Raw genomic sequence first — 26,903 nt, forward strand, 5'->3', positions numbered from 1 at the left:
CAGCAATAGTGGCTAGTAGTAAGTATCCTTACTACCTCTGAATTAAATTCCTTCAAAGTATTCACTGCATATATATGTCTGGGAATTTACACTGGCCTCACAACTCGATTTGATTGCAAAACTCAATTGCAGGTTTCAGCGATTCAAATATAAAAGATTCTCAATGCACTGAGATGCATCTCAGTATGTGGCATAATTAATTATCTATATTGCTGCACATGGCTGCTTTTCCATCATTTAGATTCCCCTCACATTCAGAAAGTCTTTCCAACAATCAAGCTACAGCAGTCTACGAAGTAGAACATCACAAAAACGAAACATTCATCCATCTGCAGTGCCTTACACGTTTGTTGTTATCTGCAATAATATTGTTTTCACATAGCATCTTACAGATAAGGCATTTATTGACCCTTCTGCACACAGACATGGATGGCAAAGTTGATAACACCTCCTCAGATCTTGGCTGTTTGCTGGGCTTGCTGTTACAGTTATTATTTAGAGCTGCAGGCGTGAGCTTTTGCTGAAAATGGCTAATATTATTATAATCGATGTGAGGCGGGAGTCATGTCCAGTGTGGGTCTCGTCCAGTTCATGCTTCACAGCAAGTTCATAAAATCTGACATGTCATTTAAAAAAACAAAAAACTTTGGAAGTTGTTTTTTTCCACTTTCTTTTACTCACACATTATCTATGCCTTCCTCCAACATACCACCTACATAAATAACATTAATCTAATGTCCAGCAACAATTCATGTGTGTTGCATTGGAGCAATGTCGCAGTATTCCTTTAATGTCCAGCTGTGGCCGAACAATCCAAAATCAGCATAAGCTTCAGACTCTCAGTCTCTACCTCGCTGCAGAATCTTCCACGTCGACAAATTTCCACACCTCTGATGTAAACTGCAGTTTGACTCATGTGGAGGCATACAACTGTTACGTGTGAATTATAGTTTTAAATACAGTATATATATATTCAGTAAAATCTGTCAGATCCTGTCAGATTTGTTCTGTTGTGTAACTTAAATCTCTCTCCTCATCAGTCAGTGACAGCTGTTTCAAGAACTTAGCTGAGGACAGGAGTGGAGTCAACCTGAAGGACCTTGTCCATGATCCCTCTCTGTGAGTCTGCACAGTGTCTATGGTCTACACACACACATTGACAAATACAATGCACACACATGCAGGTACACTTACATTATACTTTCCATATCTTTGTCACATTATGCAGGCTTGGAGGAGTCATAGGAGCCTACAAGATCGTTCCAGATGAGATTGATGAAATCAAGGTACATCTCCTTGCTTTGAGTTCACTAGCAGCCACCTCACTGCCATTCACTTATAGGTACCAGTGTGCTTTGAAAACTGTCTATACTGACAGTAACTCATTTACTCAATTTTTAATTTATTTTTATCTGTCATAGAAGAAGACACACTTGATAACCAAGATACAACCTATGGTACCTCAACACTGAATGAAAACAGTATCCCTTTTTAGGTGGAAAAGGCAGCACATTTGCTCCAAGGTAAGGGTGGCAATGTGCTGGCCTGTCTTTCTAAAACGAAGGCGTAATATTCCTCCTTTTCTAAAAGCCGCCTCTGAGGTAGGCTTAAACATGTGACGTGACGTGAGGCTCGAAGTTGGGCTGTGAACAGTGACAAGAATTTGTCTTCAAAATAAGAGCTTTACATTGCACCCCATTGCAGTTTAGAACTGGGTACTTAGTGGCGGGGCTTTTAATTTGAAAGTAGCAACCGTTCCTAGCTAATGCAACCAAACAGCTGCAGAGACCAAGGAGACGCTGCATCTCCTGGATCTCTGCGGCTGTCTAGTTGCTCATCTTAATGTCCGTGGATGAAATGATGGACTGACTGCTGTAATCAGCTGTTTCTTGGTTTTAAAACTCCCCAGCTGTGGGTGGCACAACAGTGCAGGTCATTGACACCTCCGTCCATCTCACGCAGAGGCCGGCACATTGACGCCTCGTTTTTAAATAGCGGGCGAGGCTGAAATAAGTGTACCCTCCGAAGCGGAAAATCTGCGGATCAAAACAGACCTTTAATCTGGGTGATTTGCCGGCCTCTGTCTAAAACTGCAGACCGAGCCACCAAAAGTACGGCCAAATTGGTGGCTTGGTGCCCTGTCTAAAAATGGCTAGTGATAAATTCCTCCTTACATCACTCCTGAATCTGTGCTTGTCTGGCTCACAAGTTTTATTAGCAGTTGACGGTGATCATCCATCTATCATCCAACATTTAGTCAGTCATTATTCTTCATTTCAATGCTTTTTTTGCCTTTGACTGAATGAATACGACTGTCTGTGGTTAAAAGCTGAAATAAATTCCTTGAGATACAGAGCAACAACTTGGAGCTGGCAGGGGCATTTGAGCAGGGCAGATGTTTGTCATCACTGGAGTTTAAACCCACATGTTTCTTTGAAGGAAAGTGTGTTTATCCATTGCAGCTGCCAAATGTTGCAGGTAAGTTAATACATGGTGCATTTGTAAACGTATGTGTGTGTTTTCCATATGTACAGGAAACTCTTCTGGAGTGGTGTGATGAACTGGAGCTGAATCTCATTCTCACTACTGGAGGAACTGGCTTTGCACCAAGAGATGTTACACCTGAGGTACAAACAAAGGGAGCCACTGATGGCAAAACTTAATAATTGCCATGATACAGGTGGACAACTGGATTTGGAGACTAAACCAGCAAACCCTGCCTGAACCCTGCCTATTTATTATACATTTCTTCAAAATTCTTTGGGACATAAAGTGCTTTAAATCTTGCAACTAATGGAGTTCTGGTGTTTTGAGTTGTAGGCCACCAGGGAGGTGATAGAGCGAGAGGCTCCGGGCATGGCTCTGGCCATGCTGATGGGATCACTTAACGTCACACCTCTAGGCATGCTGTCCAGGTGAAGACTTTTCACTACTTAATTCACTGTCAGTTAGTTAAACTTGTTGTCTTCACCAGAGGGTATAGTGCTAATCTGTGTCATTTTAACCAGCTTTGCGACATGGTATTGTCTCTTTACTAATCTCCTTTTTACTGCATTGTCTCCAGGCCAGTCTGTGGTATACGTGGTAAAACTCTGATCATTAACCTGCCAGGGAGCAAGAAGGGCTCTCAGGTAGGATTATTTGACTTAACTGTGTTTTAATCTAATATGTCTTGACTAGATTTATGAGACTAGACTAGGAATAAAATAGTTTATTGATCTATTATTTATTACGAGTACCTGGCCTACTAATTGTAATAGGATTTGAAGTTTCATTTAATTTGGTAAAGAATGCATAATCACTTTTGTGGGCCATGTGTTTTGGACTTTAGACTTTATGGGGACTGCAAACCATTGCTTCGTCTTACCTTTAGAATATATTTTTGCTCTTTTATTCTGTGCATGGTATCAATTTTAGAGACCAAAAATTAATCAGAAGGAAAATTAGATTTATGTCATTTAACCAAAGTGCAACAGTGATTTGGTGTTTTTATCATTGCTATACGGTTGGCAATTCTGGACAGAAAATAGTGGATTGCTCCATTTGAAATGGTCGTTGCAACTTAAAAACATTTCAAATTAAAGTTCTTAAGTATGCCAATTGAGAGCGGTGGAACAAGTCGAAAACACAATACTGACATATAGGGGCAGGAGAAAACATTCACATAACAATTGTCATTCGTATCTTCCACGATTCAGAACATATTCACAATGGTCAAATCTTTCTGAATGTTAATTAGTATCATGATGTTGACTGAGCCAAAACTGAAGGGTCTAAACTGCACTTGTAGTGCAGCATCTGGACAATTTAAGTGTGCACAGGCTAGAGTTATCTTGAAGTTCATCTTCAAACAAGGCATTGGTTGCGAGTATTTCTTTTATATTTTGATAATTTGCAACATGTTTGTGAACACTTTTTACGCTGTCATGAAACGTTATGACGTTACGTAAACAACAATTAACAATCTTACAAACACACACAGCCCATCATTCAACATGTTAAACAAACTGTGGTGAAGAAAAAACCTTTGTTTGAACACAAAAACCTTGCTTCTACTCAGTGTCTTGTACAACAGTGGATCCTTGGAGCTCACAGTTCAGCTTAATAACACAGCATAACACACCTCCTTATTTTGTCTACCATGATTCAGAATGTATTCACAATGGTACACACATGCATGCCTTCAGATTGATTGATTGATTGATTGATTGATTGATTGATTAATTAATTATTGCTGTTTTCACATCAAAAGGCTGCCGATTGTTTATCTTCATTTCCAGTTGTGTTTCATATCGTATTTCAGCAGATTAAGATCCCTAAATTATGGTTTAGCACACAGTAAACTGGAGCAAAAGTGCAATAGTGCTCCCATATCTATATATTCAATTGATAATACACATTGAGAAAAATTTGACCTGATGCTCAATCAGACTGCACTCCCAAGAATTAAATTGAATCATAGGATTACCAGAGATTCACAGCCCTACTGACATATCCTGATATTATAAAACAGTCATTACACAACTAGCAGACATGGAGAAAAATCAGCATTCATTTGGAGTTGTTTTGCTGGTCACTTCATGAACAACAACTTTATATTCACTCTCATTGTACCCCTGGTTGTTTGTAAGGTGCTAAACAGGTTGTGTAGTGTGAGTTTATCTGAGCTAGAAAATGTCATAAAGGTACTCATAAGTATTCCAACCTTTAGTTCAGTACTTAGTTGAAACAACATTTTTATCTTGGTTTTGGACCACAGAATCTGTTTTTCATAGTCTGAGTCCTGTGGGGTATTTTCTTCATAATTAAAGAAGGATTTCATGTGTCATTGACTGAGGAGATGCTTCTGTCTGGCCACTCTTGTTCAAGCTAAAAGCTAAAGTGGCCATCAGGCTCTCGGCAACCTCTCCACTAAGGCCATTTTCCTTGATTGGTTTGGTTTGGCTATTGGACTCCTGGTAGTTCCAAATTTTTTCCATTTAAGAATTATGGAGGAACGTGCACTCTTGCTAATGTCAGTGCAGTAGACATTATTTTGTATGTGTCTGATCTTCAAAGGCAGTAACTTTAACCATATGGCAGGTTTTTTTTCCTTGATTTGCAATGTCAGCTTGCAGGCCTGATGCCAGGCCTGACAGGTGTGTGCCTGTCCGAATCAAGTCCAATCAGCTTAATTTGCTGGACTCCAGTCAAGATGTGAAAACATTTCAAAGATGGTAAAGAAACATTGCCACCTGAGCTAAATTGAGTTTGTCATAGCAATGGGTCAGAATACTAAAAAGTGAGTTTCAATGAATATAGCATAAAAATGCAGCATAAAAACAATTTAAAAAAGGTTGTGAAAGTGAAGTGGTCTGAAATACTTTGTTCCTGCTAGTGCTTACAACAGTGGTTAATGACTGGGTCCAAGCTTCCTCTTACTGTTTGTGTAATATCGTGTTTGGTAGCAATTTGAAAGTGCTCTGTGTGGTTTTCTTCAGGAGTGTTTTCAGTTCATCCTGCCTGCTTTGCCCCATGCTATTGACCTGCTGCGCGAAGCCACAGTCGGAGTAAAAGCCACACATGCAGCTCTGGAACAGCTGCCCTCCCCTTCTCCCCTACTGGCCAACACACATACCAACACACACAGTAACATGCACACCATGGAGCGTGGCACCCAGTGTGAGGAAGAGGAGGATGAGGAGGAAGACAGGAGGAGAGGTCGACATGCACTCAACCACCACCATCACCAGCATGGGTCCTCCCACATCACCGCAGCTGCCATCGCTGCAAAGGTAACTACTCAAAAGGAGAAACCACAACCAATGTGGCTGCTGTAGCTGGAAATTTGATAGATGAAACTTTAATGATCCCTGTGGGGAAATTAGGTCATCGCAGCTACTGTACTATAGGCAGCCACTGCACTATAGGCAACTGCTGCTCAAATAACATAGGCTGTTGCAGGACTCCAAATAAAAAACACACGTTAGTGGCATTTCAGAAAATCTTAAACATACTGTCTTTTTACCTCTTTTTTTACTTGAAGAAAAAAATTACTTTATGAACTAGTGCTTGAGTAGTGCTCCAGTGACTGCTTGAAAAAGTTTGCTGGAAAATGAGCCCATTTATATCATGGTGTGTTACTTGCAAGCCCAAACATGAGATGTTTAGTCCCCATTTTCAGATGGTACTAAGATCTGCGTGTAGAACCCTAATGCATGCAGAATGCGCTGTGTCATACACTTAACACATTTCTCCCGCCTTGCCAATACAAACATTGAGTTGTTGGTGACTGGAATGTGAATACAAAACTCTGCAAGGCTCCTATGAGTGCTGTCAGTCTTCCTCAATAATCCCATTCGAATTTGCTTCCTTATCATTTTTCATATTTAAATTACGTTCAAATGTTGTAATGCAAAACTTTTGCCAATATATAACATTATCTATATACACACTGTTATTCACCTATGCATTGTCAAGCAACTAACAACATGTGACAGATATACATGATATTATATCGAGTTCTGCAATACACCTGTATGCTCAATTTTAACATTTTGTCCTATTTTTAGAATAAGATAACTAATTACAACTACATTTTTCAGAAAACTAAACACTTGCACAAACATTAGAGTGATAAGAACAACCCAAAATGACAGAAACCATCTGGTGAAAATGAATTTGATGTGTCCTTGCAGTTTTTAGTTAGACCCATGCCCTGTCCACGAACACTGAGGGGCTGGATTTGGTGTCCTGTACTGCAGCCAACCACAAGGGGCTGATCAAGAAGGCAGGGAAATGAGACCACTCTTCACAGATTATTTTTATCAAGAAAAAACATTGTAAGAATGAAAGTACATTTAACTGGGGCAGTAGCCTACAGGTAAAATGGAAAGGCCAATGTTCAGATGTCATTAACTAGATAACATATGAACATGTCAATTCAGGTGTGAATGTGGTCCTTCCAATTTCAAAAACCTCCAGATTTTTTGAATATTTAGATGTGGTCTACTGTATGGAGCAGTTATTGCATCAGAGTTTCCATGTATTATTTCTTAACCAGACCATTTCATTTCATCTCATTCACCTTTCTGTCTGTGGGGACACGTTTTTGGTTGTCCGTTTGTTCGTGCCCACACCCGCATGCATGTGTGTGTGCCCATCAGACTAGCCATGCCGTGGTCATGTCTAAGGGAGGTCCCTACCTGCCCAGAAGCACACCCGCCCCTCCCACTCATTTCACTTGTTCCTGTAGCCATGACCTGCAGGTGAGACAATCACACACTCATAATCTCTCTCTCTCTCTCTCTCTCTCTCTCTCTCTCTCTCTCTCTCTCTCTCTCTCTCTCTCTCTCTCTCTCTCTCTCTCTCTCTCTCTCTCTCTCTCTCTCTCTCTCTCACCCACCCACCATAACACACCTGTCCTCTTCTGTCTCCAGTCCGTTCGTCATCTGTCAGTCACACAATTCTGTTCTTCATACACGGATAACAATCTCTGTATCAGCTTGCTCTAGGTGAAGAAGAGAAGAAGTCTTCTCAGCTGTGTACTGTGAGAGGCTATTACACTCTTGCAATTTAACACAAATTAGTTTACATATCTTAACATGATATCTAGTCATACCTACATCATCTGCTTTGCAGTGGACACATTGCACTTTGTTATCATCTTTTTTAAGCATAAAATGATCCCAAGCTTTGGACATTCTCTGTAGGCAGAAGAGCTGAAAAGTAAGAGGGCTGAAAGAGCTTAAAAAGGTGAACAGTTTCTCTAGCTGCACATATGCTGGAGCATTAACGGGGCCAAAGCTGAAAATGTCCCCATAAGAATGAAAGGGAAAACATCTCCCCAACCTCCTGCAATTTTTGAAAAAAAGGTAATGGTTATCACCAAACTATTTATATATTTAGTCACAGGAGACATTCCTGAACTCTGTGATAGTTTTTTTTATTTTGTGTCGAGTGAAAAATGAGGATGGCAGAGCGAGAGACAAAACAGGTACCGTCTGCTCTCCTCCAGAAATTTAGGCTCAAAATTAACATTGCACTTAGGGGGGAGCTGCTGGAGTGCTAGTCGCTGTACGACTTCTGCAGCCAAAAGTGTAAGTCCTACATCTGGAATAAGACCAGCTGAAAGACAACAAGATTTCCCTGCATTTCTATGTATATAGTGTGTATGTGAAGTAAAACGTGGGATCCAAATCAAGCTGAAGAATTTTTTTTCTCCAGTTCTTCCAGCTGCTCTACACTCTAGTGATGATGTCACGCACAGTAGCTCATTGCAATACACATCCATTACGAAATCAGAAGATTGCCTAAAAATCCTTTAAACTAAAACTGTGATAATTTGATAACCGTAAAAGGTTTTTAATAACTGAATATATGCCCAACAGTTCAAGGTCTTCTGACTCTTTAAAAGGTGGAATGGTAGCTGTAACTAAAAGCATGAAGCACAAGAAGAGGTTGAAAGTCTATGAGTTTTGAAGAGGATTTTAAGATTTTCCCATTTACTTTCCATTTAAACTAATTAGACTGCGACCAGATCGCCACCTACTGGCCGATTTGCACCAAATTTTACTCAAAGCCCCATCAGTCCATGGAACACAATTATGAACATTTACTTGATAATCAGACGGTATTTCGTAAAGATGTGCAAGATTGTCTGCTTTCAACACAATCTGCAGGAATTTGTTTTATATTTCGGGCGTTTTATGGACTATCAAAATTCTTTTGATAACTTTTTGTCAGGAGGGTCCACAGATGCTTCACGCAAAGTTGAGTGCAGATTGGTCAAATTGCCTACGTTTTGCATTTGTCGCAATTTTGCGAATGAAATTTATTATTTAACCAAATAATTCAGCTGAATTTAGGGAACATGGAGATATAAGGTTTAACAATGTGTGACACATTATGTGGGAGTTATGGGCTAAAAACTCTATTGCATTGAAAATACCGCCACCTGCTGGTCCTTTTTGGTGTGGAAGTCACAGCGGCCATTCTATAACACCTCTAAGAATTTCATTTCCATAAGTGTTATGGTGTGGGCACGCTGCCAAATATTAAATCAGTCAGCCACCAGAGCGCCACCTAGTGGCGGATCGGTAAACCCTTCATCAGTGCCAAAAAATAAAGAATCATTTGAAAAACAATAGGGTCCTTGCAGGTTCCCTGCTCGGGCCCTAATAATTATTCGAAAAAACAATAGGGACCTGGCAGGTTCCCTTCTCGGGCCCTAATAATAATGATAATCCTTAGAAAAACAATAGGGACCTCACAGGTCTACCTGCTCAGGCCCTAATAGATAAAGAATAATTTGAAAAATAATAGGGTACTTGCAGGTTTTCTGTTCGGGCCCTAATAATCCTTAGACAAACAATAGGGACGTGTTTCCTAGGACCAGCGGTGCCAGGAACACTATTGTAATTGTAAGGACTTTTAGGGCCCGAGCAGGAAACCTGTTTTTCAAATGACTCCTCTTATTCGTTATTTTCCGACATTTTTTTTCCTTCGCTGTCAAGGAGCAACACCTTATAACTTCCACATGCAATACCCCATCTCCACCAAATTACTCATACATGTAGACAGTCTCGCCCTGAAGACATCTACGCAGCCATACAAAGTCGGCCATTTTGAATTTGGCTGCCATCTTGAAATATTGCCGTACATCATACTTTGATGTCTTCCTCCTACAGGTTGGACACCACAGACTTCATAGTCAGTCAGTACACTCCTCAGACCATGCCAATGACATGCTAGGAAAATCGTTATCCTATGGTATCCTACTGGCCTTGGCGGTCCCCTCCATTAAAATCCTTCGCCATGAAGTCCTCATAACTTCTTCATAAAATTTTCTATCTCTGCCAAATCTCTCAGGAATGTAGACGGAGTCGCACTGAATAGAATAAATCCTTTGCCATGAAGCATCAAGTCCTCATAACTTCACCATTCAATGTCCGTGCCAAATCTCTCAGGAATGTAGAGGGAGGAGCCCTGCATTTATCTGTGCATCAAAACTGTGTCATATCCATAGCGCCACCCACTGAACACAGGAAGTCACACAAATGTTGTCCGATTGTCATGAAGTTTTACTGCTTGTTTTCTCCTCATTGTGACATGCAAGTAGCAGGTGAGCGCACATTCCGTCCTGCGAGGGCCTGTTCATCGCTGCTTGCAGCTTTGATTATTTTTATTTTTCTCCGGCTAAAGGTGGTGCTGCAGGCTAAACCGTGCAAGGGATGGTGGATGGCAGTTGGAGGGTTGTTCCAGACACCTGCACGTACCTCAGACACAAAAAACTACATGTATCCACCTGCAGGAGGCGCCATAACCTAGGCCAACACGTGTTTGCCTATAACTCCCACATTGTATGTCGCACATTGAAAAACCCACTATCCCCAGATTCCCTGAATGGAGCTGAATCACTTTACCACTGGCCACGCCCACTTCCACCCAGAAGGTTTTTTTTTTCCCTCGCAAAATCGCAAAAACTGGAAGACCTACTTTTTCAAACTCCTCCTTGGGATTTTGGCTGATCTGCGTGAAACTTGCCACGTACACTCTTCAGCTGGACCCGATTTATTAATATTTTTTCTCTGTCAAAATATGCGCAAATTATTAATGAAGACATTTCTGTAGCTAGCTATACAAATATAAACTGTTCTGTTTAAATGCTACTAACACCAAATTTGAGATCCTTGGTTGCCATGACACTGGGAAGGGATGAGCCGAATTTGGCAAATTTTGGCCATTGGGGGGCGCTAAATATATGGGAAGTTTATATCCCTTGAATGGCTACACCGATTTTTACGAAATTTGGTCGGTATGATGTAGGGCCAATCCTGAGGCCACATCTTGAAGGTGGTCATGACTGGTCACTGTGGGTGTAGATTATTACAAGATAAACAACAAACATTAATTTCAGCCAAACTATTATGCTGAGAGCTTTTAAATTTATATGGTACAGATAGAACAGGACACAGTTCTTCCATACCAAAAATTGTACATGTATTCCACTAGGTGACACTATAATGGATGCAATTGCGTTTTTGCCTGTAACTTCCACATTTTAAATACATTTAAACCCATTCGCAAACCTTATATCCATATGTTCCCTGAATAGACCTGGGTTTTCTGACATGCCCACTTATGCTGCAAATTTCGTTCGCTGAATCGCCACATATGCAAAACCTACTTTTCTGAACTCCTCCTACAATTTAAGTGCCATCTGCCTCAAACTTTGCACATAGAATCACTAAATGTGTCTGATGAAAAATTGACAAAAGAATTTTGGCACTCCAAAAAATCTGCTACTTATAACCAAACAATCTTTTTTGCTAGCTAAAAAAGACATATTGTTTCATATTACAGTCAAACTAAATGTTTCAACATCAAACTCAAGTCAATTGTTCCTGAAGTCATCCAGAGGCTCTGTGCCAAATTTTGTGAAAATTGGCCTATAGGTGGCACTATAACGGATGTAAATGCATTTTTGCCTTTAACTTCCACATTTGAAAGAACGAGTGCAGTGCCCATAGGAAATATGCATTAAAATGTATGTATAGAAAAGTGGGCGGTTAAGTAGCTTTTTCATGGATGGCCAAATGAGGCTGTTTTTGAAGGTGGGATGTCAGGGTATTTAGGTTTGTTGTGAAATCCGATATTCCAGGGTATAATTGGCCGTTTTTGACTATTTTTGATTTTGCCATTATATTTCACCTTAAAAACTATTTCGTTGGTGTCATTATTTTCAGCACAACCTCACATGTGTGACTGTAGAGTCATTTTTTTATTTTGACATACTGTATTAACACAATGGACCTAAAATCACAAAAAAAACCCAACTTAAAATCTGAGTAGAAAAAGTTTGATTTTTTTTACTTCAAAAACCACATATATGTTTAACAAACCATTTTTATTACTTACAATACAAATACAAATTGTTGTTTGCTTGTGTTGTCCTGTAAAAGGAGTTTATTTAGAGAGTTTATATTTGTTTTAAAAAAAAATTGTGTATTTTATGTGGAAAAAATAATAAGTTAATGATATACTTACCTGGTTATGAAAGAAAGTGTTTTTGTATTTTCGTACTGCTGTATTTATCGTTTTAAGCGATATATGTTATGGTGACGTCACTTCCGGTTTCGCGCGGAGTCGATTACGTCACTTCCGGTTTCGCGCGGGGTTGACGATATAACGCCCGTTTTTTTTTTCTGTTTTGGGAAACCGTTAATGGCCAGTCAGACAGTTGGTTTCCTGCTGCAGATGTACATTCTAAACCCACAACGATTGTAGCCAAGCAATGCTTTTTTACCACACACATACTGATGCATTTCAAGTTCAATACAACGGATGAAAAGCCACTCTACGCCTCTGTCATCTTTATTGAAATGAAATGAAGATTGAAGTGGTTAGCTCGATGTTTATTTTGGTTCAGCTACAACCTAGAGAGAACATTACAGTAAAAAAGCAGACTTTCACAGTCTGATGTGGCAAAATGTCATCACACCATGGAAGCAAGAGGTCCACGGTGGCGAGCAGCACGACGTCGTCTGGAAGTGTAGCCCGGGCTCGGGCCAAAGTAAGAGCTTCATACGCCGCACAGGAGGCTAAATTAAAAATTGAAAAGGCTGTCAGAGAAGCAGAAATGAAGGTGGAAACAACCAGAATTGACACAGTTGGAAGTGTTAACACTACAAAGAGAAGCAGATGCAGCAACAGTAGAAGCACAGGTAATGGAAATGGCACAGTCAATCGTGATGTCTGAAGTTGGGGGAAGGAAATCAGAACACATTCGGAGAGGGCTAAAGTGGAAAGCACCCAAGATTATGTTCAAGAGCAGATTGAGCTAAAGAGTCATCTTCCCTCACAACACTCCTTGCCGCAATCTGTTGTCCACTCACCTGATAAAAAATCACTCGACGGTTACGTCACAGAGAGATTACCAGTACACTTACCTGATATGTGAGATGTCTCACAACAGCTTTTGTTCAACAACAGTGAACCAAATTCTGAAGAAAGCATGCACTTACTGCCACCAAACCTACCTGATCCTCCTAAAATTGAGATTAAGTCTGGAGTTATGAGACCTACATTTACCGTACATGCGGATAAGCCATCATATATCCCCCAATGTTTTCAACCCGCTGTCACGCCAAATCCAACAGAGCCATTAGCTCAGTATCTAGCTCGACGAGACCTTGTCAGCTCAGGACTGTACCAGTTTGACGATAAGCCAGAAAATTATTGCGCTTGGTACTCATCACTCGTCAGCGCAACCAGCGAAGTTAGACTGACACCAATCCAAGAATTGGATCTCATGACCAGATGGCTTGGGAAGGAATATGGGCAACAGGTGAGACGCATAAGGTCAGTGCATGTTAACAACCCCAGTCTCGCTTTAACCAAAGCATCGGAGAGACTTCGTGAGTGCTATGCTGCCCCTGAGGTAATAGGTAATTCAGAGATTAGAGGACTTTCCAAGGATTTCAGCTAAAGACCCCATAAAACTACGTCATCTTGGGGACCTGCTTCAGGAGATTCAAGGTGCCAAGGAAGATGGATACCTCACTGGCCTCGCCTATCTGGACACTTCTAGAGGAATTGGTCCGATTGTGGAAAAGTTTCCATACCAGCTTCAGGAGAAATGGTTGACATCTGGAACGCGGTACAAAGAACAAAATGGCGGCCGCTTCCCCCCCATTTCACTATTTCTGCAACTTTGTGAGCCAGGAAGCCAAAAGACGAAATGACCCAAGCTTCTCGTACCATAGCTGTTCTGCAACCCAGACAAAACAAGAGAAGTACAACAAGAGTGCCAACAAAGCCATCTATGTGAACAAGACAGACGTGTCAACAGCTCAATTTGACCCCAACAAGAACTGTCCACTGCATGGCAATAAACCTCACCCCCTCAAAAAGTGCAAAACATTCAGGAGTAGATCCCTCGATGATCGCAAGGCTTTTCTCAAGGAGAAAGGAATATGCTTCAGATGCTGCTCGTCTACTTCCCGTCTTGCCAGAGACTGCAAGTATGTTGTACAATGTTTGGAGTGCGAAAGCACTCACCACGTTGCTGCTATGCATCCCGGCTCATCACCGCAAACAAAGGACAAGGCTCCTCCATCGTCACAAGAGAACGGCGGGGAGGGAGAGGTGCAACCAAAAAAGACAGAAGTGGACGAGGCTGAAGTCAGTGATTCAGAAATCAACACAAGCTGCACAGAAATATGTGGTCCAGGTCAGTGGGGTCGCTCATGCTCAAAGATCTGCCTAGCAAAGATCTATCCCAAAGGGTCAAAGGACATGGTTATAAAGGCCTATGTAATTATGGACGACCAGAGCAACCGCTCATTAGCCCGACCGGAGCTCTTCGAACAGTTTGGCGTAGAGAGTGAAACCTTCCCATACCGTCTCAGAAGATGCTCTGGTATCATTGAGACGTCAGGAAAGAAAGCAGAGGGATTACAGATGGAGTCATTGGATGGAAAAGTCCTCATCTCTCTTCCACCACTCAGAGTGTCCCGATATCCCAAACAATAGGAGAAGAGATACCTACTCCAAGTGCAGTTAAACACCAGCCTCACCTCCGTCATATTGCTCAGCAAATTCCAGAGCTGGACCCAAGAGCTGAGATTCTCGTCTTGCTAGGGAGAGATGTCCTCCGGGTTCACATGGTCAGACAACAAGTAAATGGGCCACACAACTCGCCCTTTGCCCAACGTCTGGACTTAGGGTGGGTAGTCATTGGAGAGGTCTGCCTGGGGAGTGTCCATAAACCAACAGTCAATGCATACAAGACTCATGTGCTCGACAATGGCCGACCCTCAAACTTCGAGCCCTGCCCAAGTTTTATGCACATCAAGGAATCGAAACAAGGCATCAACAGGCCCGACAACCGCACCGAGCACGACAACAAACCTGCTCCTTCAGTGGAAGACACCATCTTCCTGGAGATCATGGACAAAAACGTCTTCAGAGATGACAACAACAGCTGGGTCGCACCACTGCCGTTCAGAGAACTACGCCAGCTTCTACCAAACAACAAAGAGCAAGCTGTCAAGCGGTTTTCGTCTCTGCAACAAACCCTGAAGAAAAGGCCTGAAATGCAGGAACAATATGTGAAGTTCATGGAGAAAATCTTCACCAATGGACACGCAGAGGTAGCACCGCCCTTGAAGCCAGATGAAGAATGCTGGTATCTCCCGACATTTGGCATCTACCACCCGCAGAAACCCAATCAAATCACGGTGGTCTTTGATTCTAGTGCCCAGTACTTTGGCGTTTCCCTCAATGATGTGCTCCTCACAGGGCCTGACCTCAATAACTCCCTTCTAGGGGTCCTACTACGCTTCAGGAAAGAGAAGGTTGCAATCCTGGCAGACATCCAGTAGATGTTCTATTGCTTCCTAGTGGACAAATGTCATCGTAACTACCTGCAGTTCCTGTGGCACAAGGACAATGACATCACTAAGGAGGTTATTGAGTACCGCATGAGGGTCCACGTTTTCGGCAATGGGCCTTCACCCGCAGTGGCCATCTATGGCCTATGACGTGCAATCAGAGAAGGCGCACGGGAGTATGGAGCTGACACAGTCAAGTTCGTGGAGAACCACTTTTATGTGGACGATGGATTGATATCCTTACCATCTGAAGCCGAGGCAATCGATCTTCTCCAGAGCACTCAGTCCTCACTTGCAGAGTCAAACCTTCGTTTGCACAAGTTTGTGTCGAACCGGAAGGCAGTCATGGACTCCTTTTCATCAGAGGACTGCGCTCCGGTGATCAAAGATCTGGATCTCAATGGTGAAAGTACGCCAACCCAACGGAGCCTAGGGCTGCTCTGGGAGATCGCATCAGCTGTCCCCAGTGTTCACAGACATTTTTAACACCTCACTGGAGACCTGTCACGTGCCAGCCTGCTTCAAGACCTCAACCATCATCCCTGTCCCCAAGAAGCCAAGGGCCACCGGACTTAATGACTTCAGACCCGTCGCCCTGACCTCTGTGGTCATGAAGTCCTTTGAGCGCCTTGTGCTCTCACACCTCAAGGACATCACCGACCCTCTCCTGGACCCCCTGCAGTTTGCCTACAGAGCCAACAGGTCTGTAGACGATGCTGTCAACCTGGCCCTCCACTATATCCTCCAGCACCTGGACTCTACAGGAACCTACGCCAGGATCCTGTTTGTGGACTTCGGCTCTGCTTTCAACACCATCATCCCAGCTCTGCTACAGGAGAAGCTCTCCCAGCTGAACGTGCCTGACTCCATCTGCAGGTGGATTACTGACTTCCTGTCTGACAGGAAACGGTGTGTAAAGCTGGGAAAACACATCTCCGATGCACAGACTATCAGTACCGGATCCCCCCAGGGCTGTGTTCTTTCTCCTCTGCTCTTCTCTCTGTACACCAACAGCTGCACCTCCAGTCACCAGTACGTCAAGCTCCTGAAGTTTGCGGACGACACCACCCTCATTGGACTCATCTCTGATGGTGATGAGTCCGCCTACAGGTGGGAGGTTGACCACCTGGTGACCTGGTGCAACCAGAACAGCCTAGAGCTCAATGCTCTAAAGACAGTGGAGATGGTTGTGGACTACAGGAAGAACTCGGCCTCACCTGCCCCCATCACCCTCTGTGACTCCACTATTGACACTGTGGAGTCTTTCCGCTTCCTAGGAACAATCATCTCCCCGGACCTCAAGTGGGAGCCGAACATTAGCTCCCTCATCAAGAAAGCACAGCAGAGGATGTACTTCCTGCGGCAGCTGCAGAAATTCAGTCTGCCAAAGACAATGATGGTGCACTTCTACACAGCCACCATCGAGTCCATCCTCACCTCCTCCATCACCATCTGGTACGCTGCTGCCACCGCCAAGGACAAGGGCAGGCTGCAGCTTGTCATTCGGTCAGCAGAGAAGGTGATTGGCTGCAACCTCCCGTCTCTTCAGGACCTGTACACCTCCAGGACCCTGAGGCGTGCAGGAAAGATTGTTGCTGATCCCTCCCATCCCGGTCACAAACTCTTTGAGACACTCCCCTCTGGCAGGAGGCTGTGGTCCATCAGGACCAAAACCTCATGCCACAAGAACAGTTTCTTCCTGTCTGCTGTCAGCCTTATCAACAAGGCCTGAATCCCCCCTGACACTCCTCACACTCCACCTCCACCACTGACTCTACTGTCACACTGACAGCACCATAACTCTATGCATTACATTAACGCTCAGCTTGAACTTCCTATTCATTTGCGCATTTTCATTTGCACATTATTCTTGTAACTGTTCACTGCCAGCTGGTCTGCTCCTTTTTACCAAAAAACAGATTGTGTGTATATATATTTATATTATATAGTTATATTTTGTACTGTTTAAAATGGCTTATATTGTTAATTTGTTATATTTCTATTTTTTAAAATAGTTTATATTGTTAATTTGTTATATTTTCACTTAATAGTCATTTGATGCATGCACCAACATCACCACAACAAATTCCTTGTATGTGTAAAATCGTACTTGGCAATAAAGCTTTTTCTGATTCTGATTCACCTTCTCTGCGTCAACTACAGACAAACCTTTCACTCAACGAGGGGTCCTCTCCACCGTTAATAGTGTCTTTGATCCCTTGGGTCTGCTAGCACCTGTTACGATCCAGGGAAGAGACATCCTCAGGGAACTCACTTCCAAACAGGCAGGCTGGGACGAGCCTCTCCCGGAGGCCAAACTGGGACGATGGAAAGAATGGAGAGACTCGCTCCAAGACCTGAAACGACTTCACATCCCACGTACATACACGGACACCTCGCTCTCCAAAGCAGTAAAAACGGAGCTATGCGTGTTCACGGATGCTTCAACCAAGGCCACCGCCGCTGTGGCGTACATGAGAGCATTGCAGGAAGATCGACACATCGAAGTAGGTTTTGTTATGGGAAAAGCAAAACTGGCACCCTTGTCCGAACCTACCATTCCACGGCTGGAGCTGTGCGCTGCCGTCTTAGGAGCGGAGATGGCGGATCTCATTCAGGATGAGATGGACCTGAAACTGGATGCAATTCGCTTCTACACAGACAGCAAAGTAGTGCTAGGCTACATCTGCAATGAGTCAAAATGATTCTATACTTACATTCACAACAGAGTGCAGCACATTCGGCAATCCTCAAGGCCTGCACAGTGGCGCTACGTACATACGGAAGAGAACCCGGCAGACCATGCCTCACGCTCCTTACCTGCATCTCGTCTGGCGCAAACCTCCTGGTTCACAGGACCCGCCTTCTTGCATTGACAACTTGCAGAGGAAACAGACAAGTGAGACATTTGACCTCATCAAACCTGATAAGGACAAAGAAATCAGACCACAGATACGAACCTGTGCTACTCACCTGGAACCAATACTTACCTCTGGCCGCTTCCTACATTTCTCCACCTTCACTTCCTTGGTAAGAGGAGTGGCATTCCTCATCCACTGCGCAAGATCCTGCCAGAAAACAATTCAAAAAGGAAAGTGTAAAGGCTGGCACAGGTGTGACTTGCCTCGGACTCCGGATGAATTTGCCCAAGCAACAGACATCATCCTTAAAGCAGCACAAAATGCAGCCTTTCCAGAGGTATTGACAGCCCTCAAGGAAAACAAACCCATTCCCAAAAACAGCCCCTTGCAGAAGCTCTGCCCTACCTTGGAAGGTGGTCTCATTCAGGTTGGAGGTCGTCTGAAACACGCTCAACTTTCAGCCGCAGAAAAGAATCCGGTCATCCTACCTAAGGATGGCTACATCTCACTGTTGCTCACCCGCCATCACCATGAACAGGTGAAACTCCAAGGCCGCCACTTGACAGAAGGTGCTATCAGGGCAAAAGGACTCTGGATCATAGGAGGTAAAACACTTACCAACTCAGTTCTTCACAAGTGTGTAACCTGCCGCAAACTACGTGGAAAGTTGGAAGAGCAACGCATGGCGGACCTTCCTCCGGAACGGCTCAAAACCTGCCCTCCTTTTACCTACGTTGGCCTTGATGTCTTTGGACCTTGGACCGTGACTACAAGACGCACCAGAGGAGGACTGGCAGAGAATAAGAGGTGGGTTATCATGTTCACCTGTATGAGTTCGAGAGCCGTGCACCTCAAAGTCATCGAGACTATGGACACATCCAGCTGCATAAATGCCCTTCGACGCTTCTTCGCTCTCAGAGGCCCAGCAAAACGGCTCCATTCCGACTGCGGAACAAACTTCGTCGGTGCCTGTAAGGAGCTTGGCTTGGACAAGACGGTATAGGCATACCTGAGTGAGCAAGGTTGCAGCTGGAACTTCAACCCCCCACACGCCTCTCATATGGGAGGTTCATGGGAGCGTATGATTGGAGTCGCTAGGAGAATACGCGACGCAATGCTTCTGCAGCAAAACTCTCGCCTGACTCATGAAGTACTTTGCACCTTGATGGCCGAGGTCTCAGCGATCATAAATGCTCGACCACTGCTACCTGTATCTACGGATCCAGAGAACCCCTTCATACTCTCACCATCTATGCTCCTTACACAGAAGTCAGGAGTCCCTCCTCCTCCTGGGGACTTTACAGAAAAGGACTTGCACACAAAACAATGGAGACAGGTTCAAGCTCTGGCAAATTAGTTCTGGACCCAGTGGAGTCGTGAATACTTGCCTTCCTTACAGCCGCGACTGAAATGGACAAGGACTCGAAGGGACCTTCAAGTTGGTGATCTCGTTCTGCTCAGGAACAAGCAGACATCACGCAATTGCAGGCCTATGGCCAGGATCACTGCCTCATTCCCTGGAAAAGATGGACATGTCAGAAAGGTTGAACTGAAGACAACAGACCAAGGGACTGTCAAAACTTTTCTAAGGCCTATTGCAGAACTCGTTCTACTTCTGCCTAAAGACTAATTAATAGACTTTGATGTTATTCACTCATAATCCTTAGTGACCATGATCAGGTCAGGCGGGGACTGTGTTGTCCTGTAAAAGGAGTTTAAGAAAGTTTATATTTGTTTAAAAAAAAAAAAAGATTTGTGTATTTTATGTGGAAAAAATAATAAGTTAATGATATACTTACCTGGTTATGAAAGGAAGTGTTTGTATTTTTGTACTGCTGTATTTATCGTTTTAAGCAATATATGTTACGGTGACGTCACTTCCGGTTTCGCGCGGGGTTGACGATATAACAGCCGTTTTTTTTTCTGTTTTGGGAAACCATTAATGGCCAGTCAGTTGGTTTCCTGCTGCAGATGTACATTCTAAACCCACAACAATTGTAGCCAAGCAATGCTTTTTTACCACACACATATTGATGCATTTCAAGTTCAATACAACGGATGAAAAGCCACTCTGTCATCTTTACTGAAATGGAATGAAGATTGAAGTGGTTAGCTCGATGTTTATTTTGGTTCAGCTACAACCAAGAGAGAACATTACATTTCTAAATAAGTGCATACTTTTTCAAAAAAATCATAAAGTTATATGTAACTATTTACAATTAAATCCAGGCAATGCTCAGGTCTGCCTGAGCTTCTTCCAGCTGAATGAAGAGCTGCCTGTTCCACATTCAGCAGTCTCCTCATTGTTTTGACTCATTAAACAAAAAAACAATTCCACTACACACTAATCACACTACACCAAACACTATAGAACACACTAACTATATATTCCAAACATGCAAAATGTCACAAATCTCTCAACTCTCATTCATTCGCCTCCGTCCCTCCCACAACCAAACTTGCTGCTTGGACACTTTGGAGGCAAAAGCCAGTTTTTTACTGTTTCTTCCTGCACCAGACACAAAGCAAACATGACGGCAATATTTCGTGGCGGACATTATTTACCATAAGTCAGGTTTTGGATGTGCCGATGTGTCCGGTCCGTCGACTCGGGAGGTGGACTGTGGGGGTGGGCTAGCAGCTAGCTACACATGAACATCCACAGATTCCGATTCCACTGTGTTGTCCACGCGTCTCCAGACTCAGACCCGAACAGACTTGGTCCGTACTCATTTAGTCTCATTAATCCACAACAGTCAGTTTAGATGCACAGAGCGGAACGGCGCCGAACTGCCAGCAAAATCCCAGTCCAGCTCGCGTCGCTGCAGGTATAAATCCGCTTGTTTCTTAAGATATGTCGTGGGCTCTGCAGTGATTGCCTCTGGTGCGCACGTGGCTACAGTGTGCAGTGATTGACTCTGGTGCGCACGTGACTGTGGTGGCTCCGGTGGACAATGCTCGTGGAATTGGTAAAGCATTTATGAAACAATTAATTAAAGGCATCATTGCAGTCCAACAAATCTGACATCGCACACCCTTCAACCACACAGCAGCCATGTTGAAATTCTCAGGTCAGTCTGATCCTGATCCGCAGAGATATTTGAGGAACACATACACACATACACAAACAGACAGACGGACAGAGATCCCTTGCTTTTATAGAGAGAGATACATTCATAAACATCATGTTCATGTATTTCCCAAATAGAGCTAGGTTTTCTGACTTAGGCCCCGCCCACTTCTGCTGCACTTTTCCTTTAAGTCACCACACACTAATCAACATAAATGCATTTTTCCTTGTCACACTCATTTTTTGTTGCAATAATAGAAATGTAATGAAACAGTACTGATGTGGGGTCACTCCTGAGGCCAGCCATATAGTTAAGTAACAGTTGGTCTAAGTGGGCATGATTTTAGTACAACAAATCCATATCAGCACACATTCAGCCTTTTGCACTTCCAGTGTACTTCCCATTACAGAGAATTCCACGGCTCATACCGTTCGCCTATGTCTTTTGTCTCTTCGGGGCAAACTACCGTGGGGGGTCATAATTTGCAATTCTAGTTTAAATTGAGTTAGGCTTAATTATTTGACAGTTGACATCCAATGAAATGCGTTATAAAAGATTTACTAAGCAACTGTGACAGGTTATAAACATTAGTTTACACTTTTAATGGCCAGCCTAATAATGTTTATAGATTAACTAATAAGTACATATTAACCAATTACAACAACCAGAAACATAAATTGCATTTTCATAATAAACAATTGCTCAATAAATGGTTTATTAAACATTTCATTGCTTGTTAAAATGATAAGTAAGCAATTAATTTTAATTATTTTTTTAATACAACAACTTTAAGACAAGCAGCTACAAGCAAAGGGATGATACAAGACAACAAACAATGGAGACAGAGACAAAAACAACAAAACAGAAAATCGAAAACAAAAACGGACACACAAAAACAGCCAGCATGTTCAGTACCAAGAGAAGAAAATGTATAACTGCACATGTCAATTCATTTAACAAGATGAGGTAAAGAATAGATAAAGAACAATTAGGAAGGGATCAGAAATGAAGACCAGGACAACGGGTTCAAAGGGAATCGAGGAAGGCCCACTGTCAAAAGGATGTCAGTGTCCTGGGTGTAGATGGAAAACAAGACCAGTACAATGCGCCAAAGCCACATAGGAAAAAGCTAAACAGAGAGAGGAAAGATGAATAAATAAATAAAGCACAATCAATTCCCGGCTTGTGGCTTCTCCCTCTTGATATGCGCAATGAAATGGCCCCAAATCTTCTTAAACTTGGTCTGGGAGCTAGAGAGGGTATATTGTAATTCCTCCAGGTGTAGACAAGAAACCATTTCGTTCAGCCATTTTTTAAAGCAGGGAGGGAAGAATGACTTCCATTCTCTTAGAATGACCTGTTTTGCAATGACCACGCCAAGAGTTTGTTGTAAAGCGGAGGGGAGAACTAGTAAGTCATTAGAACAGCCCAGTATCAATAGGGAACAGAGAAAATCTGGAGCATGTCTGTTTTATACACCACTGTATAAATGAAAGATGTCAGCCCAAAAACCTATGAGCTTATAGCAGGACCAGAAAAGCTGTCCCAGAGTCCTGTCCACTGATTTACATTTATCAGAAATGGCAGAGACAGGAGAGAAGATTCTATTCAGTTTAGTATTAGAAAAGTGCAACCGGTGAATGCCTTTAAACTGAATAAGCGTTAAAATCTAAAGTCTAGCCTTAAAATAGCATGCTTTTATCCTCTTTAGCCCCATAACTAATCTGAGATAATTTCACCAGCATCCTTGATCCATGCCTCCTTAATCTGGAGAGAGGGGGTTGCCATGGAGAAGAGGTTAACAAACTGGGTGATCAGGTGTTTGGAGGTAGGAGCTTTGGTCATGGTATCACTAAGAGCATGTTGTATTGCGATCGGTTCAAGGTAAGGAAAAAAAAATTGCTTAACAAAGTTCTAATTTGCAGATAATGAAAAAGTTCACCAGAAGGAAGACTGAACTTCATCTGAAGCTGGGCGAAAGAAGCAAAGTGATTATCAGTGTAACTATTTGTGGTGGTGGTTAACCCCTTATCTTACCAGTGCTTAAAAACTGCATCCAGCAGTCTTGGCTTAAAACAGGGGTTCTGTCATATAGGAGCATTAATAGACCCGGGACCCAGGATACTCTTAATTTGCCTTTAATATTAGGTTTAGAAAATAAATGGTAAGTGATACAGCATAACAGGACTCTGTCTCAGGCCATCTGGGGTAAAGTCTGTGTTCATCACCATACCCAGCTGAAGACTGATTGCAGAAGACCCATGCTCTGGTGTTACGAGCCCAGAAGTAATGACGAAAGACAGGGAGACCTAGCCCACCCTCCTTAATGTGCTTCCGTAAGCATGCCTTTGAAATATGGGGGTGTTTATAGGCCCAGATGAAAGGTATAATTATAGAATCTAGAGTCATGAAAAAGGATGATATAATAAAAATGGGCATGTTCTGAAAGAGGTAAGTACATTTACGGAGCACTACCAATTTAATTATGTTAACTCGGCCTATTAACAAAAGTAGTAGAAGTTTCCAATTACCTATCATGCTCCTAATCCTATCAACCAAAGTTTTGGGTTTCTGGAGATATTAATCTCCAGATAGGTAATATGGTCATGGGAAATTCTAAAAGGCAAGTTGAAAACTGGAATAGGGACCACCAGACAGAGGCCTAAATACAGATTTTCCCCAATTTATGGTGAACCCAGACAGTCACTCAAAGCCAGCTTTTTAGATCAAAAAGTGGGGAGAGGGATGTCCTCACGTTCAAAAGGGTCAGAGTCACGTCATCTGCGTACAATCCAATGGTACATTCAGGTGTTGCACAATTTATTCCCAAAAATTAGGGGCTGGCTCCGATTGCTATGGCCAGAGGCTCGAGAGCAAGAGCAAAAAGCATTGGAGAGAGGCAACAGCCCTGCCTAGTACCACTGTGTAACGAGAATGGGGGGGGACCTTTCATGGTTAGTTATAACAGAAGATCGGAGACAAGCATAAGGCATCTTTAATATATTCATAAATTTCAACAAAAAATTAATTTTTCAAGAGCGGCAAACGTGTACTACCACTCAACTTGGTCAAAAGCTTGCAGGGCATCTAATGAAACAACAGCTGCGTGGGGCATCTTAGTTGAATGCATTACGTTTAGTAAACATCTGGTGTTGGAGAAGGAGTATCTATCACATATGAAGCCTGATTGATCGGGTGAGTTAGCGTGCTGATATAGTTGTTTACCTGGTTCGGTTCCTCAGGACTTACTATTATTATTATTATTATTATTATTATTATTATTATTATTATTATTATAGGACTATTATTTTGAGTTGAGGGTCCATAGGATGCAACATTTGTTTCATCTCTGTCTTTTATCAGGAGGACACAAATGTGAGCGTCGTACAGTTTATGAGGAAAAGTACCATTTTTCACCAAGCAATTAACCATTCAGAGCAAAAGAGGGGCTCTGATGTCTATGTGATTCTTGTAAAATTCTATTCCACAGCCATCAGTGCCGCACGCTTTGCCGCTAGGAAAAGAACGGTGTAAAGTTAGAGTCGAGTTCTCGCTCGCAGCCCTCATGAGGACAGGAATATCTAGTGTATTGAGAAAATGTGCAATATCTGAATCGGTGGCAGTAGATTTAGAGGCATATAGCTAACTGTAAAAACTAGAAAATCTGTCGTTAATCTGTTTGTGATCTGTAAGTAGCTGTCCAGTGGGCAAAGAGATTTTATGTATGGCTCTGTCAACTTGGACTCCCTTTAGCTTCCTGGCAAGCAATTTATCGGCCTTATCGCCCAACATGAAATGCTTGTGCTTTAACTGGTGACTATAGTTCCCGAACTGCTTGCCAAGGATAAGACTGTACTCATATTTTACTTTCAAAATGGAGATAAGTGTGTCTTCAGAGCCTGTGATTCGGTAAGAATCCTCCAATTCTGATAGCTTGGTCTCAATGTCCGTTAAACGTTTCAGCCTGACAAGATGATGTGGCCTTGTTTAACGACTTTAAAGGATTCCCAGGGAGTAGAGTCTAAAAAGTTGCCATTGTCATTTATGTGCAGAAAATCTGCAATATTGGCTGAGATGTAGCTACTAGGGGTTGCACTTTAAGAGCTACAATAACATTTTGCGTGTGACGTCGACTTTGCCAGTACAACATTGATGCCTCAGAGAAAACAACAGGTGAGTAGGCTGGTGGGTCTGTGCAGCAAACTAGCAGCAGTACGTCAAGTGTGTGGAAATATTTCATCAAAGATGTAGTAGACCAGTAGCACCGTCACTTGCAAAATATGCAAGTCTGTACTCAAATACAACAAAAGTACTATGCTAAGTGCTATGCACACCCATTTGAAAAAGCACCCGCCGTGGCAACCTGCGCCCTGAAGAGACGGCAAGAACAGCTTGGCATGAGAGCCAACAAACTCCAGAATGACTGCCCGGTCCGGTGGAACTCCACTGTCGTCATGCTCCAGCGACTTCTCGAGCAACGAATTGCAGTCCAATCTGTGCTTTCGGATGAAGCGGTCACAAAACCAAGCGTCCAGAAATCCCTCGCCATGAAAGCGCCACAGTGGGAGCTGGTGGAACAGCTTATTCCAGTACTGCAGCCCTTGGCCAAGGCCACTGAAATAATGTGTGGTGAACAGCATGTGGGACTGTCTTTCATTTACCCGTTGATTTTCAGCATGGTCAGCCCAACTCTGCATGTTCAGTCATCTGACCTGGCTGCCGTGCACAATTTCAAAATCATGGTCGGAGAGCAGTTAAAAAAACGGTTCAAACTGGACTCAGATCACCTGGTGGAATCCATCCCTATTGTGGCCTGTGGGCTTGATGCCTGGTTCAAGCATCTTCAGTTCAGCCTTGGTAAACTTGGTTATCAATTTTATTATAGGTGAGGAGGTGGATGACAGGGAGGGAGAGCCAGCGAGGGGGAAAAAACGCCAGACTGGAGCAGGACTTTGAGCAACTTTTCGGCCCACACTATCACTATGGGCCGAGAGCCGGTCATCAGTGCACTGCAGAGGAAGAGGTCCGTGATTATTTGCAAACACCTCAAATTCCCACCATGCAAAACCCGCTGCGGTGGTGGGCTGAGAATGAGGACAGATTCCCCCGTTTGGCTAAATTGGGCAGGCGTTACCTGGCTGTTCCAGCCACCAGCACGCCAAGCGAGAGGATTTTTTTCTCTAGCTGGAAATATGATCACGCGACAGCGGGCGAGCCTTCATCCCGCTCACGACGATGCCCTTGTGTTTTTACACGCAAACCAGGATCGAAAAACAGGAGATGTGTCTGAGCAGGACTTTGATGGTGATGAATAGGTTTGCATGTCCATGCCTGTGTTGTTTTCCTCCCTTGTTTACAGTTTTTTTTTTTTTTTGCACTAATGTGGGAGAAGTATACAGTGGTGTATAGGCATGTCAAATTAATGTTAAAGCTGATTTACAGCTTGTTGATATTCCTGATGTTTATGTGTGATTTCTGATATAAATGCTTGCTGCTATCAATTAATACAGATTGTTGCAAAACATTCCCTCCTCCTTTGATTTTGTTTATGATAGAAAAATATGAATGATGTCATCAGCGACTAGTCGACATCGACT

The 26,903-nt window shown here is 43.0% G+C and overlaps 1 protein-coding gene across 3 annotated transcripts in view; it reads left to right on the forward strand.

The window, feature by feature from the left end:
- The window catches only part of gphna (gephyrin a), a 79,423-nt gene that overhangs the window by 20,184 nt on the left and 32,336 nt on the right, over positions 1-26,903 (forward strand). For 2 of the 3 annotated variants that reach the window (XM_037125506.1, XM_037125508.1), the window contains 7 exons: positions 1,041-1,119; positions 1,229-1,286; positions 2,535-2,627; positions 2,821-2,915; positions 3,065-3,131; positions 5,481-5,774; positions 7,146-7,247. In XM_037125506.1, coding sequence (XP_036981401.1) covers positions 1,041-1,119; positions 1,229-1,286; positions 2,535-2,627; positions 2,821-2,915; positions 3,065-3,131; positions 5,481-5,774; positions 7,146-7,247 — 788 coding nt within the window. The remainder of the gene's footprint in view (positions 1-1,040; positions 1,120-1,228; positions 1,287-2,534; positions 2,628-2,820; positions 2,916-3,064; positions 3,132-5,480; positions 5,775-7,145; positions 7,248-26,903) is intronic. The other variant, XM_037125507.1, reaches the window with a different exon arrangement.

The sequence above is a fragment of the Acanthopagrus latus genome, chromosome 16, assembly GCF_904848185.1.
Source record: "Acanthopagrus latus isolate v.2019 chromosome 16, fAcaLat1.1, whole genome shotgun sequence".
Lineage (NCBI taxonomy): Eukaryota > Metazoa > Chordata > Actinopteri > Spariformes > Sparidae > Acanthopagrus > Acanthopagrus latus.